The sequence below is a fragment of the Populus euphratica genome, unplaced genomic scaffold (genome assembly GCF_000495115.2).
Source record: "Populus euphratica unplaced genomic scaffold, PopEup_1.0 scaffold403.1, whole genome shotgun sequence".
Taxonomy (NCBI): Eukaryota; Viridiplantae; Streptophyta; class Magnoliopsida; order Malpighiales; family Salicaceae; genus Populus; species Populus euphratica.
In genome coordinates this window covers 110487-133389 of record NW_011500081.1, presented here as the reverse complement: position 1 = coordinate 133389, position 22903 = coordinate 110487, and the positions used below count along the sequence as shown (strand labels likewise).

The following is a 22903-nucleotide window of genomic DNA, read 5'->3' as shown; positions in this document are numbered from 1 at the left end:
ATATATATTAAATAGCTTCAAATTCTACATTGAAAAAATAACATTTTTTTATATTATATTATTTTTTTAAATTGAAGTATTTAAATTAATTTTTTTTTCTCATATTAAAAACACTTAACTTTTTTTTTTGTGAATATAGAATACATATATAAAAGAGTTTCAAATCCTATATTGAAAAAATAATTTTTTTATTGAAAACATATAGTATATATACTAAAAAGTTTTAAATCCTATATTAAAAAAATAAAATAAAATTATCATATTTATACATTGAACTTTAAAAAGTATTACCAACTAAAAATATATAAAAAAATTACATTTGAAAAATAAAAAATATCAGATTTGATTCGAGTTTGTCCATATCATAAATTGACCTGCTAAGTTTAATAATAATGATACAAGTGAGATCAAGTAAGCTGACAATGCTAAAACTAATCCTTGAAGATATATCCCTTTTTACTTTCTGAACTATCAAGTTTGGAAGGACACCAAAAGACAGAAAAGAAGTAAAATGATTGAGCATGGCTACCATTTCTAACAATCATGGATAAGAGATTCATGAGAGACAAAATCATGTTCATATACAACATTTAATATGAAATAATAATCAAAAAATAAAAATTTAATAAAGATGAGACAATGAAAAACTTTTTTTATTAAAAAACTTGGAAAAAACTTATAATCAGTCCATGTTAATATTTGAAATTTCTGGAACAAATCTCATAAAAAATAAACTCTAAAAAATAATAAAATAAAATTCTCAATTATAAAATAATTAGAAATGGAATTAAAAAGCAAGAAAACAAATAAAATAAATACAAATAAAAATGATCAAATATAATATAAAAATAAATTAAAATTAAAAGTTTTTTTTTTAACATGATTCATTCAATTTAATCGATAAAAAATGATCCAAATAATCATTAAAAATGGTTTGAGAACGAAATTAAGGGAAAAAAATATTGAAATAAAAGAGAGAGATAGAGATAGATAAAAGAGGGTGTTAAAGTGATAAAAAGAAAAAGAAAAAGAAAGCTTCACTGTTCATGGTGCAAAGCAGGCCAGTTTGACGGTAGAGAAAGGTAGTGCAAAACTAGGCGTACTTCTTCATACAAAACTTCCAATCTTTCACGCCCTAATTCTTCCTTTATATATATATATATATATATATGTATATGTATGTATGTATGTATGTATGTATGTATGTATGTATGTATGTATGTATGTATGTATGTATGTATGTATGTATGTATGTATGTATGTATGTATGTATGTATGTATGTATGTATGTATGTATGTATGTATGTATGTATGTATGTATGTATGTTTTGGGGGTCTAACTTCACTTCTGTTTCTTCACCTGTAAGTTCCCATCACCTTATGGGTCCAATGTTAGATTCAAAACAATTGCATAATTGCGCATTTAAGGATAATAAAGCTATGACTATGAATCCCATGATCGCATAAAGAATAAAAAGTTTGTCCGAAGGGTTTGCTAACTTACAGGATGTCAATCCTTACTTTATACTATAACACTAATTTAAGTCCCATCTAAATGAAAGCTACCTCTTAGTATTATTATATGTTTTTTAGGCAGTAGATATTGTTTTTTAAAGTATTTTTTATTTAAAAATATATTAAAAATATATTTTTTAATTTTTATAGATTATTTAAAGTTAAAAAACTACAAAGCATGGCTAAAAGCACTGGATGATGGATCTGAGTATATACTGCATGATTCTTGCTTTCGTCTGTCTCCAAGTTATGCCAACAAGTAATCCACGACAATGCTAGCTAGCTAGCTACCATACATTATAAAGCTGAAGAAGAAAAGTCTGTGATTGAAGTTCTCCCTACGATCTGGTACCATTTAATCCCCCAGTACTATAGTTTATATTAAAATAATACAAAATTATTTTTAAAGCTTCATCAAATAATACAATTTTTTGAAGTTTAGATGGTACAAGGTATTTTGAAAACTTTTCTTACCAGTACAAAAGAATGATTCGAGATATTCTTTTTCGCCTTTTCTTATGAGTTCTTTAAAGTTGCTCGAGTTTAAAGAAAGAGGTGATAGCTTTAAGCTCTGGATCCAATTTCCCCAAGATCCCACAGCAAAATTCTTCTTTCCATGGCATGATCACTAGTGTAAATCACTTGAAAAGTAAAGAGACAATGATTTGAAAAGAAGAGCCAGGTCTACAGAAGTACAAAAGAATGATGCAAACACCATGACTTGCCATAAGTTAAGGCAAGTCATGGCGTGTGCATCATTCGTTTGTCTATGGCATCCAACAAGCACTTCTGCAACATGTACAGCACGGCGAGGAAAAAAAAGTAGGGAACAAATTGCTTAGAAGCTGAGACAGAGAGAAAACAAGAATGATTTCTGGGTACATGCCAGTAGCTCTGATAGATTCTTATGAAATACATCTGGGTTTTATTCTGTTGGATTGCCTTCAAACTTCAAGCAGCGCCTACTGGATATATAATTAGAATTAGACAGCATTGCCCCTTGGTGAGAGTACCGTCGGTGTGTTGATGCATTTTGGGTCTCTTTCGATTAAAATTTATATCAAAAATTATTTTTAAAAAATTTAAAAATGTTTTTGATATATTTCTAAAGAAAAAATACTTTAAAAAATAATTAATACTACACTTGCACTTCCAAACATCTTTTATTTCCATGGAAGTACACTTACACTTCCAAACATCTTTTATTTCCATGGAAGGGTGAGTTGTTTAATCTCTAATGAGTTTGGGATGAGATTGACAATTGATCATTATAGGATGAAACTCAGGATGATAATGGGGTTTTGCCTATTTTCTTTGTACAAAAGTAAGGGAATAGTTCTGGTTTAAGAAAGAACAGAATCAACAGGTTTGAGTTCTCAAGCACCTCAGTTTGTTAATATTCAAAGCTGCTGTTAACTCCAATCTCGAGAAGGATCATACAACTTTTTTGTTTTTTGATGATTAAGTTAAGAAGCATCTTAAGTGCAGCACGACATTGCTTTGAACTTAATCTATTTGTTACTCCAGTCTTAAAAACAGGGCTAAAACTTTCTATCCCACCACATGAACATAGTTTTCTTTCTCATGCATGAAATCCCAAGTAGAGCGAATGAAGGGGACTTGCCCTTCACTGATAGAAAGTCGCAGAGAAATCAAGAAAAAGACTTGGTCAAAGTACTAGAGAAGACTGTCACCTCAGAAAAGAAACATAATTTGCTGCTTACTAAAAGAATATGCCAATTTTTTAACATTTGGACAGTACAACTTTATCAAGTGGAAGAGGCCTGAGGAGAGTGGAATCATAGCTTCCCTTTAACTCTGTTTCCTAACTTTGTTTTATGAGATGCATGCCCCCACCCACCTACCCACCCACCACCACCACCACTACCACCTTCTTTCTTTCCATTTCTTGATTAATCCTTGCTTTAGAGAGTAAAATTAGAGAAAATCTTAAAGCGGGAACAGAAAGAGAAACAGAGGAAAGTTGGCATCATGAAGAAAGGAAAAGGGAAGCAAAAGAACCACCAAAAGCAAATCACTTTAGCAGGCTGAGATTTGAGATGGAATAGTTTATTTTCCTGCATGCATGAGAAACAATATTGGCAGTCAGAAATCATGATAACCAGATATGATCAAAGAAGATTTAATCAAGGCAAGAAAACTTGGGATTTTACCATTTCCTCCCAGCACCTTTCCTAGGAAAGCAAGAAAAATGATGACCAATGCCACTCCAGCCAATATTCCAATAATAATTGCAAATGTCTTCTCACCATCATTGGTATATTTATCTGCTTTTGGAGGGACAGGGTTAGCAAAAACAACTTATCATGAAATGGCAATCCAATTATTTCTCTTGTTTCAAAACATTCTAATGTTAAAACTTTTTACTATTTTAAGATAAGTTTTTGTACCCTTTCCTCCAAATCCTATGTACATCATTGGCAAATAATAATAATAAAATCAATATTTTATAATAAATTGATGAAGATAAATTATGTTTGGTGAGTGTTTTACACAGAAAAACAAATAAAAAAGAACGAAGATGTTTGGTTAAAAATATATTAAATCTAAAATGAATTTGAAATAATTTGTTATAATTTTGAAATAAAAAAGATATAATCTCTACTCGATTATCTTTTCCTCTTATATTCCAAAATAATAACCATACGGGATCATTATTTAGTTCTTGATTTAATGATATTTTCTTGAGAGGGGAAGATTTAATGTAAATTTCTATCACACCAGCATTCGAGGCATAGAAAACATGATTAACACTTTTTGGGAGAAATCTTGTACTAATTTACATAAAAATAATTATCAACAAAAATTAAGTACTATTAACAAATCCATCACTCTAATTAAAAAAAAAAAAAAAAAACCTAACAAATTCATCACAATTTGAAAGCACGGATTACCACTATGAGCCTTGGAATAAGCATGAGGCCCACCGGTGGTGTACCTAGCATAGCACTTAGCCAAGAACATATCACCGTAATCCGCAGTGCCGCAGTCTGATTTCAGCCGTCCGATCGCCTCCGACAAACAATCCTGGCATTCTTCGACGCTCAGGTCACCGACACATTGTGCCACCCCCTGGACATTACCAGACCCACCAACCCGGTAAGGCCCACCTGTCCCAGCCAAGCTCCCTAACACTGCATCCCTAAGGTTCATAGCATCCGTATCGTACCCAACCGAAGGTCCACATTTCTTCAGCACCACGGTCTTATCTTCCACACCCAAAAACGTTGTGTTATCATACTTCACATAACATCCTTGCAGCTGCACTGCTCCACCACAGGTCTGAGCACATAGGACACCGAGTTGACTCACTGCTCGAGCGACACATGTGGCACAATCCGGCATTGACAGGTCACCACGACACTGGTAAAGACCATAAACAACATCTTGTGTGCTTGAGCCCATGATGGTATAGTTGTTGTAAGAAGAGTAAGTGGCTGAGTTGACAAGAGAAGTAAGGAGAGAATTAAGGTTGGACTCATAAGGTGAGTCTTGTACATATTTTTCTTGAGTACAGCCTCCAATGACAAATGCGTCTGTTGAATCTGAAAGTGAAGGGCTAGGGAGAGATGACAAAGAGAAGAGGAACGTGAAGGTTAAGAGTAGTGTTGAACTCGTTGTTCTTCCCATGTCTAGACAAGTTCGAGACAGGGAGATTGAGAGAGAAAGAGAGAGAGAGAGGATATAGAGGCAAATCCAAGCCGTGAGTTATGAAATTAACGTGAGCTTAATACAAGACTCTTGTTTCTCTCATCTCCACCAGTCTTTTTGTGTGGCTCCTCCTTTCCATGTACGTGGGAGAATAGGCCTTTATATATTAATCAACAAAAAAAAATTAGTGGGATCATTCGTTATGAAGTAACATGGTTAGAAAACAATTATTTGGATAATTTTTTTTATTGATTTTGTAATTAACGAAGAATTATTAAATAGACCAAAACGGTTAAGAGTTAAATTCCTACATTCGCTTGGGATTTATATGAACTCATGCAAGAGTTTTCAAATTAATCCAATATTTTTATGTTGCGATAGCCATATATATTAATTATTTGTCATAATGGGTATTACCTTTGGTTTCTTTTATTAATTAACTTCTAGCATACAATTAATTAGTTTATTTATTTTGAAGCAATGATGAGTAATTTCATGGCATTTGGAGAACCATCATTGATCTTAACAAGTGTATATATATTTATTAATCATCTAAGTGGTGGTCAAGTGGTAAAGATTTGAGATCAATAAATTTATTTTCTTTGTGATCTCATATTCGAGTCATTGATTGCTTATATAATGACTACTAGAAACTTACATGATCATTAATTTTAGAACTCGTGGGATTAGTCATGGTGCGCGTAAGCTGACCCGAACATCCACATTAATCTAAATATACATGATTAGAATAAAAATTGCTGATAAAATCATAATCCAGTTTTCCCTTAGACATTAAAAAAGTATAATAAAAGTAATAGTTCCACATTAAAAAAGTATAATAAAAGTAATAGTAACATTGAAGAAGGTTCTGGCGATTAATATATAGTGTAGAGGTACCCAAGAGGAAGAAAATATTTCTTTCCCTAGTAAAGGCATACTATTTTGACATTCGAGAATCTTACAATGATGTCAGAATACACACTGCATATAAAATTCAACTTTGCTATGAACAAAAAACATCCTGCTTAGGAGAGGAGATAACTCGTTGCTAGTGATAGGGTTTAAACTTGGCTTGGTATAACGAATTGATTTGATGATCTGCTAACTTAGAGTGTAGTTTCACTTGGATTAGTTTTTCTTTTCTTTTCTTTTCGAGCTGTTTTGAATTTTAATAGTATTTTTTAGATTTTTAAAAAAACCATGTCATTGAAGATTTTTTAAATATATTTTTTAAATTATTTCTTACTTAAAAAAAATATTTTTTATGTACTTTTAAAATATCACTTTAATAGATTTTTAATTAAAAAATGTCTTGTATTACATTATCCAAAATGCAACTTGTACAAGATGAATATAAGATATAAATATAATTTGTTTAATATGTAATATAGCTTGTAAAATATAGTTTATCTTTGTCTTCAAAACAAAAAACTATCAAATTTATGTTTGTTTTTTCAAGGGTATATAAAAGCAATATTATAAAACTCATATTAGCTCTGCAAGTAATCTCGATATTTGGATAGTTAAGGTTTTGATTGGTCTAAATTAAAAAAAAATAGAAGAAAAATAAAATTATTTGACTTGGTTAACTCAGACTTGACCCAATCAAAACTTGATCATCAATTTATTAATTTTTTTATTAAAATAATATTATTTTAATTTAAAAAAATTAAAATTATTCCAACCCATAACATGATTCTTAACCCAAGTTAATTCTATGTCAGGCTTTACACGTAATAAACTTGAGACTTAGCTAATTAGGAGTTTGAATTATTAAACGGATAAAATCTTACTTATCAACTTAATCCAAGCCTCGATCAAAATCTAACCCTAAATATATTCATTGATTTTTTATTATTAAAATAATATTATTTTATTTTATTTTTTTAAAATTTAAGGGTGAACTCTTCCAACTAATAACCCAAACCTTATCTCGAGATCATCCAAATCAAGTTTTAAAGCTTTGTACAATGCAGATTCTGATTCTTTTCTTCACAATTATTTATCTCTTCAATATTGTTCCATCTCATCCTAGCGTCCTAGTTCAGCTCCTGTGAATCCACTACTGAATTAACGTGGGTATTAATTAATTAGATAGCTTGCTCATAATAAATAATGGAGAATTAAGTGGTGACTCTTCATCATCTTCATCTTTCTTTCTTTCTTTCTTAATCTTAGAGACTCTTATCTATATTGTGCCCTATATATTGCCTCTCAATTAAGAAAAATAAATTAGTAGTTATATATATATACATACTGGGTGTCTTTTCATGCAGAGCTGTAGCTAAAACAATTGCACTGGCATTTACGACTAGAACAACTCAACAAAAGGGTGTTTTTGCTCCCTTTTCATCTTTTTATCCCATAATGCACTTAGCTTTTTCAAGTGAAGACACACAAACCCCTGTACTAGTTGCACTGCATCACCCACATTCTACTTTGAGGCACTTTGGCAGGGGGGGAAAGCAACCTATATATATATATATATATATATATATACACATCCCTTAACGAAAAGGAAACTTGGTAAACAAGGAAAAGAAAATGAAATGGAAAAGATGAAGAACCTATCTCCTGTAATCAATCGGTTTTTTTTTATCGAAGAGATTTCCATTGATCAAAGCAAGAAGATACGAAAAGAAAAACCCCTTTGAAATATTACGTACTAAACTTTTGAGGGCTAACTCGAATCATAAGAATTCTTGCACTTGATTGCCATACAAAACAGAGAAATGTTCAGACTGCTTTCTCACTGTAGATTTAACTTAGTATAAAGGCAATTAACCTATTAATTTAAGGCAATTATAGTGTATTAATTTGTTCCAAGATTTCTAAGGTGACATCGCGCCCACAGATGCGTGTGGGGCATCTCGAAATTAATGTTCCAAACCTTTTGTTCTCACTTCCAAACAGAACACCTCAACGGTCTGGTCTCTCTCTCAAACGCACACACATGCACAATCACATGCAGCTTTTGATCGTTGCATCGAAATTTAGCCACATGAACTAGGCTTGGGTTGTTTCTCTCGAGGATAAAGAAGGTAGATGGAAGATGTCATATTCAATAATGTCGTTTAAGATTTATGGTAGTTTGTCTTGACATCTCAATTTGCCATCGCTGCAGGGTTGTGTTGTCGGAGTCGTATTTTTTTTTGGTTAGAAAATATATTAAAATATTTTTTTTATTTTTTAAAAATTATTTTTAATATCATATTATTAAAAAAATTTGAAAAAAATTAAAAAATTAATTTTAAATATTTTTAAAACACACAAATAAACTATCTTTTTTCGCGTAGCAATTTGTCAAAGGTAGACCATTTCATTTTGCTCCGCTCTCTTTCTATCTTTTTTCTCGTAGCAATTTGTCAAGGGCAGACCATTTCATTTTGCTCCGCTCTCTTTCTTTCCACTTGAAGAAGCTTATACCAATTCGGTTCTTGAAATTCTTCGATTGGCTTATGATTTTCGACAACATTTTAAGCTCATGAACTCCGTCTGGTGTTCTTAAGCGATATGATGCTTTAAGAACATGTAGATTGGTTTTAACAGCTATAGCCTTTTGGATTATCATTTGGACGTCATCAAGATTGTAGAAAAAATAAATTTTCATGAACATCTAAAAATTGATAACCTACTTAATATTTTATCATAAAAAAATTAAATTTGATTTGTATAAGCTAATCCAGGGATCATATCCTTATTATAATAACTGAGATTAAACTCGTGTATATTTTATGTAATTTAATATTATATATTTGCAACAATTACCAATTGAATGCCAAAACATTTGATGTGACTAAAGTATTCTTAATTTTTTATTAATTTAATGACTACAATAGTAATTTTAATATCTGTTTTAGTTACTTTTACATTTATAAAGTTAATTATTATCTTCCCTAGTCTACTTCTCTTGAATCTTTATTAACACAATTGCTACAATAATGATTTTAAATTTTTAATATCTATTTTAATTCCTTGTTAATATATAAAGTTAAATATTTCTATATTTTCCAATTTTTATTAATGTAATGATTACAATATAAAATTTAATACCCATCCGTTTTAATGTTTTTATAATCTTAATGATTACAATAGGAATTTTAATACATATTCCAGTTTTAATTTTTAATTACCTTAATTAGCCTTTTCCATATATACCATTGGTTATTAGCTTCCTAAGAAAAAAAAAATGTTAGGCGCGCCACTTATAATTTCCTTATTTATTATCTTGATTATTAAATAAATAATACTGGTTTTTCTTTCAACGAGGTTTTATACCATGACTTCTTATCTCCTTTCAAATGTAGTTTTTCTTCTTAAAAATAAAAAACCTTATGCAATAGTATATTGATTCCTTATTATTTGATTATATATATATATATATATATTTATATATTTTTCTTCACTTTAAAATTATCTAAAAAACTAGATCTAAGCTTAAGAAATTGTTTAGTTTTGAGTTGATTTCAATTTTTTTTTGTATGTTTTTAAGGTTATTTATGAGTTTATAAAAATATTTAGTTTTTTTTCTAGATATTTCTAGTAAAAAAATATAGATTTTATTTTTGCAGCCACACACTAATTAAAATTTGGGTAATACCAAATTACACGTTGTCATTATTATTATTTTAAGAAATATTGGAGGCGAAAAGCATGCTATCCGCCCTATTATATTAAAAGACTTCCTAAATGGATAAGGCATATGATCTCTTTTATTGTTTTTTTTTGTAATTTTTTTTTTATAAAAAAAATCATGATTTTTTATATGTTTTATTAAATAATTTTTTAATCAATACCCATTCTCTCTTATTTTTTATTTAGTTTTTTTAAATAGTGATTTTAAAAAAAAAATTATTTTATATATATTTAATTTTTAAATAGATTATTATAATTCATCTATAATTTTTTTTATGTTTAATATAATTACATTTTATTTTTTAAAATGCTCTTTGATTATTTATTGGTTAGGATGGGTACTCTGAAATTTTTCTCTCTCTTTCGTTATTTTCTTCTTCAAAATCCACTGGAATATTTTATATAGCTTAGATTCATGAACATCAACATCATCATCCATTAATTCCTTCGGTTTCTTCTCCTTCTCATCATCATTCCCAAACTGACTGGGCTTGGATTCTGCAACATCCACACTAATGTCTTACGATTTTTGAGCTTCTGCTGCTTCATGATCATGATTAATTATGGAGTTGTTTCCAAATTATTCTTCTATTTTTTCATCGATCAGCCACGACTGGACATGGATCTGTTTCTGAATTTAGCCTGAAAGAATCTCTATATGACTCCCCAAAATCTTCCACGGGAACATCATTTATTAATTATGATGGCTCCTTCTCCTCCTTCGAATTCAAATGGTTTTGTACAATGTTCTTTCTAGTTTAAAGTGCTTTTCTTAATTTGTTTTTCAGCGATAGTTTTGGATTCATCATTAAATTTTATAAAATCTAAATAAATTTAATTTAAATTATAAAAACATTAATCTATCTATTATATTATGTTAATAGTGCTTGAGAATATAATAACAGTTTTTTTTTAAAATATATTTTTGATATAAACATATAAAAAAAATTACATTTAAAAAAAATACAATTTCAACAGCTTCCTAACGTTCACTTAGTAGCTATATTCATTGGAATTTATTACAAACACTGTTGTTATATAATAGACGACAAGTGTTCTCGTCTTTGATATTTAATTGGATCTGCAACTCTTTTGGGCTCAGCTTCCATATATCTCAACTTATAGATTAGGTTTTAATTTTATACAGTGAGTTGGGCTTTGTATTTCTATTAAGTCTCGAGATTCCGCAGGCATCAAACACCAAACCAGCAACTTACAAGCAAGAGGAGTGCGAGAAAGGAAAAGCAAAAAGTTTCATTTAATGTTAATATTATTACCCTAAGATTCCGCTGCCTATGAGCGAAGCAAGGTGTTCTTCTTTTCTTTCAGGTTAACGCTCTTACTTTTTCTCATCTTCCGTATACTTATAGAGTATTTAAGTTTCATTTAATGTTAATATTATTACCCTAAGATTGCCTTTTCCTCTGTTTTTGTGATCTGGGAAAGACTGCATCGGTAAAAGGAATTGTTAGGCTGGGAGATGGATGCAAGGCATTTGCATTTCACCAAACATTTAGTAGGCAACCAAGTACTTCCATGACTGTTTTATGTTACAGCGGTCATATCAATTCCATTGTCGTAGTGGGTGTTAAAGCACAATTTTTCCTCCTTTCTACACTAATAATGTATAGTGGCATGACAAAAAAAAAAAAAGAAGCTTACACCTGATGTTACCATATCTGGCCAAAATGTCAGGATGTTAAACACAAGTGAAGACAGAAACGAAGTTCTAAGAAGAAGATGTAGCCTAGTGCTTAATTCTGGGAGTTTTTTTTTTTTTTTTAATTCTGGGATTTTACTTTCACAGGTTGCACCATGAGTATTGCACAAGCTATGCTCCTGCATGGATCACATTTCACTGCCTTTTCCAACAAAAGCCGACTTCCTAGTTCTTCTTTCTGAGGGCAACTTCTTCTTATTCTATACCTGGCTTCATTCTATTGATTACATGATGAGTGCAGTGTAAGATATGCTATCACATTTCATCATTCTTCTAGTCGTTTTCTCAAGGCTATCATATTCTACCAGTCCAACAATCTTTCCTACCCTTTACCGAGCCTCGTCCTTCTTTCCATTGGTTTGCTCTCTTCTTTATAAAGAAAACCCTTTTTATTCTTGAACCGAGGAAGATAATGGCAGAAGCTGCTATCTCCAATATTGTTGGTACAATCACCAATGGGTTGGCACCCCTGATTCAGCAACGAATTGAACTAGCATGTGGAGTTGAAGAACAGCTTGAAAAGCTTAAAGACATATTATTTAGTATTGAACCTGTACTTCATGCTGCAGAGGAGGAACATGACAAAAACGAGGAGGTTAGGGTTTGGTTGGGAAAGCTTAAAGAAGCAGTCCACGATGCGGATGACGTGATTGATGAATACCAGACTGACAATGTGCAAAGGCAGGTCCTGGTGTATAGGAGCTTGATAAAGAAGGTACGCAACTTTTGTTCGCTTTCAAACCCTATCTTGTTTCGTTTTCAATTGGGTCAAAAGTTAAAGGAAATTAGAGAGATCATAGCTGAAATTGCAAAAGATAGGTCTAACTTCCACTTTACGGTACAAAGTGCGAGAGTTGACAGAGTTGTTCCATTAAAAAGGGAACAAACTGGCTCAGATGTTTCATCAGAGGTTATAGGAAGGGAAGATGATAAGGAGGCGCTAATCAAATTGTTGCTGTCTTCTACTGAGAAAGAAAATGTTACCATAATTCCTATCGTTGGAATGGGTGGGTTAGGAAAGACTACACTTGCTCAATTGGTCTTCAATGACGATAGAGTTGCATCCCATTTTGAATATCGTAAAATATGGATGTGTGTCTCTGATGACTTTAATGTGCGACAGATTTCACAAAGAATTGCTGAAAAATTGGATCTTAAAAACTATGGCCACTTGGATTTTGATTTGTTGCAAATCATTCTTAAGAAACAAATGAGCACCAGCAAGTATTTACTAGTCCTAGATGATGTTTGGAATGATGATAGAGTAAAATGGTTTCGCTTAAAAGATTTGTTAATGAATGGTGCCAGGGGGAGTAAAGTTTTAGTAACCACACGTGGTAGGATGATTGCATCAATGATGGCCACTGACACACGCTATGTATATAATTTGAGTGGTCTTCCATATGATAGGTGTTTGGATTTGTTTCTGTCATGGGCATTTGATAGAATTCATGATCGACCTCAAAACCTAGTAGCAATTGGAAAGGATATAGTTAGTAAATGTGGAGGGCTTCCTCTTGCTGCAAGAACGTTGGGTTGCTTCTTATACCAGAAGGATGAAGATGAATGGCTGTTAGTGAAGAATAGTGAGATATGGGAACTAGCTCAGAAGGAAGATGATGTTCTTCCTGTTTTAAGATTGACGTATGATCAAATGCCACATTACTTGAAGCAATGCTTTGCGTTTTGCTCTTTGTTTCCCAAAGATCATTCAATCGATAAGGAAACACTAATCCACATGTGGATGGCTCAAGGTTTCCTTCAATCATCTGATGGAAGTCCACCTGAGAAGATTGGCCACAGGTACTTATTGTTAAAGAATCTCTAGCCAAAGAAAATTATATGATTAGTCAGTGGGATTTGTTTTGATTGTTTGGAAGAATGAATAAACGATTTTTTCAATTACATCAACTATTATACCATATGTATATTAATCCCCCATAAAAAATTATGCATTTAGTGGGGTTAATTAATATAAACACTCATCAAGTGAATGAGAAAATGTTGCTATTTGAACATGAACAAATAATTATCCTACTCATCCTTAAACCATGCAATCATATCCAATCTTTTTTGTATGTTCATCTTTTACTGTTTTGGTGTTTCATTTTTATTTTTTTGACAGGTATGTTAATGAACTCTTGTCAATGTCTCTCCTGGAAGATGAACTTAAATATCCTGATGATGAAGCAAGACACTGCAAAATGCATGATCTAATTCATGATCTTGCACGGCTGGTTGCTGGAACAGAGTGCTCAATCATCACTGCTCATTCTAAGATCCCTAGCAAAAAAGTTAGACATGTTTCTGTTTTCGGTTTGCCTGAAAACTCTTCATCGAAAGTCAAGGATTCAATTTCAGAATTATTATGCAATGCAACAAAGTTGCGAACTCTTTACTATCATCTACTACCGGAGCAAAACAAGACAGTAATTAATCTCCTTGCAAATCTCAAGTACCTGCGCATCCTTATTCTAACTGAATCAAAATTTTATGGTTTGCCAAGTTCCATTGGTAGCTTGCTGCATTTAAGATATCTTGATCTCTCTAAGAACTATCACATTAGAAGACTTCCACATTCTATATGCAAATTGCAAAATTTGCAGAAGTTGAAACTATATGCTTGCAGGCAGCTTGAGGAGTTGCCAAAAGGTACTTGGAAGATTGCTACCCTACGACATTTGGAAATAACTTCGAAGCAAGAGTTCTTGCCAAAGAAAGGGATAGAGTGCTTGACTTCGCTTCGTTCATTGTCCATCCACAATTGTTATCGTCTTTCAACTCTGGTTCGAGGAATGCAGCACTTGACTGCTCTTCAAAAATTATGTTTGATTGATTGCCCCAGTCTCACTTCTTTAGAGTTCAGTTTGAATTCCCTCATTTCCCTTGAAAGTCTGGAGATTCGTAACTGCAGTGGTCTTGAGTTGAGTGCACAACTGAAGAAGAGAGAGGAAGATGGCTTGGAAGGGCGCCGGCGCCTTCCATCATTGCTCAATATTGTAGGTCTTAATTACAAAAAAGAGCAAATTGAGGATGAGGAGAAAAAAGAAGAGGGCCACCAAGGCCTTCAAAAGCTTCGGTCTCTGACTTTTGTTCAGCTTCCCAAGTTGATAGAACTGCCAAGCGAGCTTAAAAATGCTGCTAGCAGCCTGCAATATCTTTCTATTTCCTATTGCGAGAGGCTTTCTTCTCTGCCAGATTGGTTGCCACAGTGCATGGCACTGAAGAGGTTAGAGATTGAGAGGTGTCCAATTCTCCCATCTCCACCAGGAAGCCAGAATGGTCGTTATAGCATCATCTCACCTTCTCAAGGTCCATTTTTTCCATGCATTATATTTGCATCCTTTTATATTGGTTCATCATTAATATTTATATATTTGTTCTTAAAATTTTAGCTTCTCTCTTTTATTGCTTCTCAATGCCTTCATTATCATGTTATATTTTTGTAATCAATCGAAAGTTTAGCAGATGAATTGAAGGAGCTAGTACCAAAACCAAGAAACAAAGAGTAAACCTTTGAAGAAGCAAATACTATAGAGTTGTATGAGCTTACCGAAGAACGTTCGAACCTGGATGAGTTCTAGAAGAACAATTCAAAGCTGCTGCAAATATGACCGAGTTTCACCAAAAGATCTCCCTCGTGAACATTGTGTATAGTTTAACTTCATCGTTTTTAAGGCATGTAAATTTAGTTGTGATGGTGTTTTTCTTTATTTTTTTTTATCGCTCTATTCATGAAGCTGGGCAGGAAACGTATCCCCTATTTGATTAATTATCTACTCTTCATCCTCATTTTATCTTGTCATATGACATCCTACTCATCTTGTCCTTCGGGAAAGAAAACTTATTTTTGCTACTTCCGATACGCACTTTTCCCTCTGGTTCCTAGCTCTCTCTAAGAACTTCAAGTTTAAGATAGTGAGACTGGACAGCAGCCTGATGTGAAGCTTTCCAAAGGAAAATATGAAGACAAGCATGGATTCAGATTTTTTACCCCCTTCAAAAGTTGGAAGAAGAAGAAGAGCATAAATAGATAGAGATGAGATGTGCTATTACTTCAATGTGACTGAGCAATAGGCAGAGAGGAGACGGGGAAGCAAAAGGGTTTCCCCTTCATCTATCTCGCTCAGGTCTCCTCGAATGATCCATTATTATGAAGCAAAGAGGAGTAGAGATCATGAAAAATATGAAACGTAAGAATCCAACTAATCCCCAGTAATCTCAATAAACCTAACATAATAACAACTTACTATCATCTCCAAAACCTTAAATAAAAAGGGAAAACGCAGAGAAGAAGCAAAAACCCACAATCTTAAACTTAAAACACCAAAACACTTAAAAGATCAAACTCAAAAAATCACTTTAAAATAAAAGATTTGTAACTTAGAATCAGAAAGACAGCAATGAGAACTAAAACAAACAGGACTTTATCGTTTCATCCTCTCAACAACTTCTCTAAGAGGTGACTTGCTACGACCTCAACCTGCCCTCTCTGCTATCTAAGAGAAGCGATGCCGACCTAACCATAGAGCCACCGTTGCTACTTGTCCATAATCACAGAGGCTGCCTACAAAGATAAAGAAAGAAAACATTAAATTAGAAACAGCTTGTAAGAACAGGATAATGGGTGGAGGAAGAGGGAGATGGAGAAGAAGGGGGGAGGTGAGAAATGTACATAATTAAGTTAATTGATTTTTTTTATATAGAATAATAAATCTTATAGCTAAATTTACTTATAAAAAAAACTCTATTATTTTACATATCATGTAAAAAATATTAAAAAAGTTGAATTAACAGCGGAACAATACATTAATATACAATTTAAATTTGTTTATATAGTTTAGATCTATACTTACAAATCTAAATTACTTCATATTGTTTCTCTTTTATGATAATTCAAAAATTAAATCAAAACAATTTAGAGTGCGCAAACATCCTCATGCAACAATTAGTTAATCTTATAACCATTAAGAGTCCAAAGAATTTAAGAGTAAATGATTTGACTAAATATTTCTGTGCACCTTTTTCAATATTCTGTGCACAATTAACGATTAGTTTCCTCCGATATTTTATCATATTTCAACTCTAAAAATGATAGATTTATATAAACTGAGGGTATGTTATTAATGTTTTGTAATATTAGTATAAAAACTCCTTATAAAAGCTGTGTATATAATAATAAAAAAATGCCATGATGCATGTCCCGTGTTACAATAACATGTGAATGAATCGGACATCATGCGAAAACTATGCCTTCTAATAACCTAAGCAAGCCATCGTTACCAGAATGGAATTGTTTTAATTTTCACTTAATTATATAAAAAAAATTGGATAATGTGAGATGGGAATAATAGCTTCATGGATCCCAAGCTTTGAATTTTACCCACAAGATCATATATATAATTACTATATTTAGATTAAAATATGCTAAATTAAAAAGAATTCTAGCCTCTTTCTCATTCATGTTTGTATTTATTTTATATTAATTGAATTATTTTAACAACAATTACCGTTTCACCAAATAAATCACATAGTTTTTATATCTTGGAGTTATTTTAATTTATTATTAAAAAAATTATTTTTTAAAAAATTAAAAATATTTTTTTAATAAAAAATATTTTAAAAATAACCACCGCCGCATCTTTATTTTGTTAATTTTCAAGCTACGAAACCCAAAGCTTCACAGTCATTTCAAGATTCAAGAAGGATAATAATTAACGAAAATTAAAGTCAAAACCTAGAGCCGACATCGCTTGTGTGTAAACTAGAGCTTGCCGGAGGGGGAAAGTCTGCCCCATTTCGCCGGTTAAATTAGAAACAAAAGAAGAACAAAATAAGAAACTTTCCCTATTTTCTTCTTTGACAACTACAGATTACAACTTTCAAAGCCCTTAAATTAATTGCAAATAATCAAAGTTTCCAGAAGTGAAAAAAGCTGTCATTGTCTGCAATCCTGATGAAGTCCAAGACAGTTAGCCGACTATGGAAATAAAGACAAATGACAATTTTTCTTCCATCCCAAAACATAATTTTTTAATAATTCCTCTCCAATTAGAAACCATCTTGCGTCTTCCTCGTAAAACTTTCTGATCTTCCCACTAACATTTTCCTAACAGGAAAGTGATCAGAATTGAAAATTCAAGAAAGGGACAACAAAAGAAACACAAAATCGCCTAATTCTTGCTTCTTGTCACTTCTTTTCTTGCTAGTTCAATTCCTGTTAATTATGGCCCTCCCTGTATTTCTCCACAATTTCTCTATTTACAAGTTGGATTTGGCCTGGTAGCTTAAAGGACAAGATCCCATTTCATCTTCACCAAGTTGTTGCCGACCTGCGAGACGGTCAACTAATACATCCAAGGCTTCCTTCATCCACCCATGCTGACAGCTTTCTCTTGCTTCTTCCACACTCATCTATACATAGCATAAAGGTAACTTAATATCAGCAATTGCACCGACAGTTCCAAAAATATAGATAAAAATGTTAGAAAGGTAGCATGTGCATACCCATTTTCTCTGGCGATTGTTTTTCTCTGGCCAGAAATCTAATACCTCCTTAACATGTAAAGGGAACAAGTATCCATCATAATCAGTGCCATGAGTTCTGCTCTGGAAGGTCCAGTGACCTAATTGGTGCTGCAAAAAAAGGTCAAACATCAATAAACTGCGTGATTAAATTTGGGGAAAATGAACTTAAATTGAACTGCAATCACACCATTAAAGAAGATAAGGCAACTACCTCAACATTGCCTTTCACCCCGGCTTCCTCGTATGTCTCTCGAGAAGCGGCTTGTTTTATGGTTTCATCCAATTCCCAGCCTCCCTGTTAATCAATGAAGCATACTAGTTAGGTTATGTGACAGAGCAACGGTCTATACTCTACGCTCTACATTGAGTTATCAAGTGCTAATTTCATTTGAAATTAGTTACCTTAGGAAACAACATCCCCTTTCCTTTCTGTGAACTGATGACAAGTACTTCTAACTCATCTTCAACCTCCGAAGTACTTGAGCTCCCGTTCTTGTATCTGTATGGTATGCATCTGCAATATGTGAAACAAGAACACAGGAAATTTAGCAACCAAGAAACTTAAAAGTAATCAAATCGGGCACAAACTGGACTACTTGGAATCAAATCATCTATTGAATTATTGCTTCCATGCTTTCAGTTCCAACAAAGATGGCCAATCAATCAGAGAACAGGACAGAAACTGTATTTTCCATGCTCCACAAGAAGATTTAGGAAAAGATATGGACAATTATACATGCACGTGGGCCAATCCTGTCCACCCATCATGGATAAGCCCCCCATGATGGACTAGTAGCAAGTGGCCTCAAGTGCCCGTAAGCAACCATTCATCACCTTCATTAAATATTTTGTACTAGACCAACCTCGCAAACCAGAATCAAGTTCTGCTTTTCTAACATGTAAAGAAATCATTTAAGACGAAACCTGTTTTATTAAAAGACAAAGCAAAACTTGACAAAACCTCGATCAACTAATGGTTATTTAGTCCATCAAATCTGCAGGCCTAATAAGAAAAACAATCATGCCCCACAAGGAAAAATCAAGAAAACGCAGCTAGTTAACTAATGAAAAAAAAAAAATCAGTAGAGAGAAGGATAAGGGAAAACCAACCCACCCTACAACTTGACGACGGCCTTTATCATAACGCTGCAAATGCCTCCCTGTACGAGACACCAAAGAAGCTACAACATTTTCTTGAGATACCAAAGCAGTAGCCATTTCTTTTCTTTCTTAGCAACAACAATTTTCTCAAGAAAACTTTAATGGGGTTTCTCAAGAAACTGGTTCTTTCTATTACAAGAAACTAACTAACAAGCTAGCTAGATAGCTAGAGAAGGCAGAAAATATTAGGTAGATGATGCAAAATATGTGATGATATGGGAACTGACAGATCCTCTAAGGTATCTATTTCTGTTAGTAGTTATGACATGAGTAGAGACGGGCTATCCTCTCGTATAAATAATGGCAGGAAAGAGAGGGGAGGAGAAGGAGAGGGAGGAGAAAGGCTTTGATGGCAGGGCCCCCGTTTATTGGACTTTAGCTATTTTGCCTGCTACCAGACGACGTGTTGATGACGCGTCAATGATTTTTTCTTCTTCTTCATCAATATTTAATTAGTGGGAGGGCGAAGAAGTTTCAGTGTGGTTAATTTTTAAAATATTTTTTTATTTAAAAATATATTAAAATAAATTTATTTTATTTTTAAAAAGTTGTTTTTGATATTAATATATTAAAATAATTTAAAAATATTAATTTAAAAGCAAATAAAAATTAATTTTTTTAACATTTTAAAATGCAAAAATAAAGCTTTCTTTGTCCTAATTTCTTTGTTTTTTTTCTTAGAAAGAAAATTAAAATTTTATTATTGTTGAATCCAACAATTGCAATCCACACCGCCAAATGGAGGGAAATTTGTGTTTTGTTTTCTTTCTAAATAAGAAAAATTCATTAAAATTTAGAAATCTACCTGTTTGCATGCTTCTTTCAAACATGTGCCCCCTCCCTCGACAACTTTAATACAAGTTTTAAAGTTTTAAAATCTTAAATATTTTTTTATATATAAAAATAGAACCATAAATTGTAATGCTATTAATCCTTTTCCATTGTAATACAAATTATAATAAATAAAGTGACGGTCACTGTAATTTATTGCGAGTGAAGAACCGTTTATAATACAAAATTTGGAATAATAACTTTTTATCTCCTTGTTAAACTTGTTAAAGAGGTTGTACATCTGATTCAAAGTAATTAAATTATTTAGAATTGACATATTTTTCTTGTATACAAATCAAAATGTCTTCATAAAAGAAATATTTAGCAAGTTGAAATTGACTCTTTCCAAATCAACTTAGTTTTTAATCTTTCATTATTTTTTTTAAATCCGGTCCGATTCTAGTGTTGTGTCGATTTGTTAAGCCTAACTAATTTTTTTTAAATTAATTTAAGTTTTTACCTTCAGTTTTTTTAAATCTGATTATTCCGGTCTCAAATTAATTTGCTTGTTAAACTTACCAGATTTTAAAATTATACTCATAACAAAAAAATACAAAAAGGAAAGAAAAGAAAGAGTATTATAAAATTATATATTTTTTTAAAAATCATATATTAAAAATGGTATAGCCAATTATTGTGCGTGCATATATAATTTTTGTCGTTATAATTTGCAGCTAACAACGAGTTGATTCGGTAGTTAAGATACCTAAGGATTATATATACTTGATTCAAATGGTGTCACCATCATAGCTCAACGGAAACGGCATGCCTTGTGAGAACATGTGACTTACTCATGATTTTATTAAAATTAGTCTTGAATTTAATAATTTATGTTAGATGGAGGAAGTAAAATAATATAATAAATTAAGTCATTTTTATTTTATAATCACGTTTGTTTACTTTGAATCTAATGATTATAGCAGAATATAACATAAAAAACCTTGAGAATATCTCAATTCAAGTGCATTGCCTCCCGTTAGTACATCAAAATACAGTATATAAATAATTAATAGTTAGTGTGAGGTTCTCAACAATTTTTTAATTTCCATAGATAATAATTCACTGATTAAAACCTTTTTTTTTTTTTTATGAAGAAAAAGAGATGACTTCGTGTTGTTAAATAATGGGACATTTACTTTCAAGGAATCTTTCAATGTTCTTGATTTTATAAGAGATGGAATGATGGGCCCTTCCCATTAATTTTATTTTATTTTTTTGGAAAAAATCAGAAGAATGAGATTTCGGGTACAATATCCCCTCTTTGTTAATTCATGCTCTCAATTAACAAATTTGGGTTTAGTTTGATAATATTGTTGACTTTTACTATTATGGTAACTGTTGCTTTGCTGTAGTTATGTTTTCAATTGCTGTTTTTAATTAACATGTAGTTGGTAAAAATCATGATAAAAAAAAAATCACCCAATAAAAATTAGTTGTGATTATTGGCTATAATAAAAAACTCATCAAATTAATTAATTAATTTTAGGGTTGATATATAATATGTAATCAACTGTTTATTTACTGAACAATTCTTGGTAGTGTGGTGAGAGTAAGAGTGCATTCCAACCACGTTATCAACAAATTAATTAACATTTAAAAAATAATTAGGACTAAAATCTATCAAAATTGATTACATTAATTCAAATGAATTGGGACAATTTAAGGGTATTATAATATTATAATTGAGATTGAGAGGAAGAACGTAATCTCGATTAACTTATAAATTAACATGAAAACTGAATAAAAAAAACCTACACCATTTTAGGACCATTAATTAAAAAAGAAAGCTTTAAATTTCCATTAATTAAAAAAGAAAGCTGCAGGTAGGTTCACATAAATTGCCGTGGAGACCATCCCGACCCACTAGCTCTGTCGTCGTCTTTACACCATTTTAGGTTGTGTGGACACCTCCATTAAAGTAAATGCATTTCTTTGTTGGATCTTACGTTAGCCATGGGATCATGTCGACACAATATATACATCGGGCTTTAATTTGATTTTCCTTTTTATCAAACATGGAAAGTTAAGTTGTCGTTAATATTGCTTTAAATTTTGCTCGTACTTCTATCACATTTATGTTAAAATCAAATGCTAAAGTATTTATCAAGAGATTATTCCATGAACACATCTCATTATTTAAGGTTATGGATCAAGCCGATAAATTCTTAAGCTAGCGTCCTTAATTTGACTCACATCATTTTTTAACAATGGATGCATTATTAATTTTTTCATTTCAAATATGATTATGCTATTAAATACAAAAAGATTAATTAATGCTCTGAGTTCTATAATTAACTGAATTAACTATTTGTATGGATCTAATAATGTTCAACTAATAATTTCTCATGTTATGAGGATAGATGTGATAATTTAAAAGCATGTAAGAACTAAGTCTTAAGATGATTATTCCCATCCCAATTGATAAATTTATTTTTTTTATTTTTTTTACAATTTCTCTTAGGGTTCAAATCCTAAAACGGAAACAAAAATTACGTTAGTCTCCAACAAATCAAGTGTTAAAATAATTAAGATCAAACACAAAAAGAAGGCTAGAATTCTGAATAATCTATATATTATGAATGCTTAACTTTAACCTAAATACAAATAAAGTATATATAGATTAAACTGAAAGTACTATTCTACCTTTAATAAATAAGACTACGTAAATATTATTTAACATCTTCCCTCAAACTCACGATGCGGCAGCTACAAGCATTGAGAGTTTGCCAACTAGAAAACGAAAATGAGAGATGAAATGTGCCTTGGTGAAGAAATCTGCAATCTGTAAGAAAGAAGGAACAAAAGGCAAAGCAATGGTGTCATGCTTGAGATGATGATGAG

General features: G+C 31.7%; 3 protein-coding genes across 3 annotated transcripts; 1 reads left to right on the top strand and 2 right to left on the bottom strand.

Moving 5' to 3' along the window:
• Positions 1 to 3167: 3167 nt before the first annotated feature.
• On the bottom strand, positions 3168 to 5317 carry LOC105108801 (cysteine-rich repeat secretory protein 60-like). The gene is made up of 3 exons (XM_011003257.1): positions 4431 to 5317; positions 3690 to 3803; positions 3168 to 3593 (listed from the first exon to the last, which is right to left on the bottom strand). Exons 1-3 carry the CDS (start codon positions 5164 to 5166, stop codon positions 3586 to 3588), a joined length of 858 nt encoding a protein of 285 aa, XP_011001559.1. The 5' UTR covers positions 5167 to 5317; the 3' UTR covers positions 3168 to 3585.
• A 5723-nt stretch (positions 5318 to 11040) lies between these two features.
• Positions 11041 to 15243, top strand: LOC105108800 (putative disease resistance protein RGA3). Its single transcript, XM_011003256.1, has 4 exons — positions 11041 to 11151; positions 11630 to 13345; positions 13668 to 14854; positions 15011 to 15243. Exons 2-4 carry the CDS (start codon positions 11955 to 11957, stop codon positions 15052 to 15054), a joined length of 2622 nt encoding a protein of 873 aa, XP_011001558.1. The 5' UTR covers positions 11041 to 11151; positions 11630 to 11954; the 3' UTR covers positions 15055 to 15243.
• Positions 15244 to 17419: 2176 nt separating this feature from the next.
• On the bottom strand, positions 17420 to 19543 carry LOC105108799 (nudix hydrolase 18, mitochondrial-like). Its single transcript, XM_011003255.1, has 5 exons — positions 19185 to 19543; positions 18473 to 18584; positions 18282 to 18365; positions 18050 to 18178; positions 17420 to 17956 (listed from the first exon to the last, which is right to left on the bottom strand). Exons 1-5 carry the CDS (start codon positions 19286 to 19288, stop codon positions 17804 to 17806), a joined length of 582 nt encoding a protein of 193 aa, XP_011001557.1. The 5' UTR covers positions 19289 to 19543; the 3' UTR covers positions 17420 to 17803.
• Positions 19544 to 22903: the final 3360 nt, after the last annotated feature.

Excerpts from the sequence above, each read along its gene's own strand:
- LOC105108801 (XM_011003257.1), bottom strand. The coding sequence starts at position 5,166 with ATGGGAAGAACAACGAGTTCAACACTACTCTTAACCTTCACGTTCCTC. Across the intron at positions 3,804-4,430 it reads TTATTCCAAGGCTCATAGTG|ATAAATATACCAATGATGGT; the intron begins GTAATCCGTGCT and ends CTCCAAAAGCAG.
- LOC105108800 (XM_011003256.1), top strand. The coding sequence starts at position 11,955 with ATGGCAGAAGCTGCTATCTCCAATATTGTTGGTACAATCACCAATGGG. Across the intron at positions 13,346-13,667 it reads CCTGAGAAGATTGGCCACAG|GTATGTTAATGAACTCTTGT; the intron begins GTACTTATTGTT and ends TTTTTTTGACAG. Across the intron at positions 14,855-15,010 it reads CATCATCTCACCTTCTCAAG|ATGAATTGAAGGAGCTAGTA; the intron begins GTCCATTTTTTC and ends AAAGTTTAGCAG.
- LOC105108799 (XM_011003255.1), bottom strand. The coding sequence starts at position 19,288 with ATGGCTACTGCTTTGGTATCTCAAGAAAATGTTGTAGCTTCTTTGGTG. Across the intron at positions 18,366-18,472 it reads AGGGGATGTTGTTTCCTAAG|GGAGGCTGGGAATTGGATGA; the intron begins GTAACTAATTTC and ends ATTGATTAACAG. Across the intron at positions 18,179-18,281 it reads GGGTGAAAGGCAATGTTGAG|CACCAATTAGGTCACTGGAC; the intron begins GTAGTTGCCTTA and ends CTTTTTTTGCAG.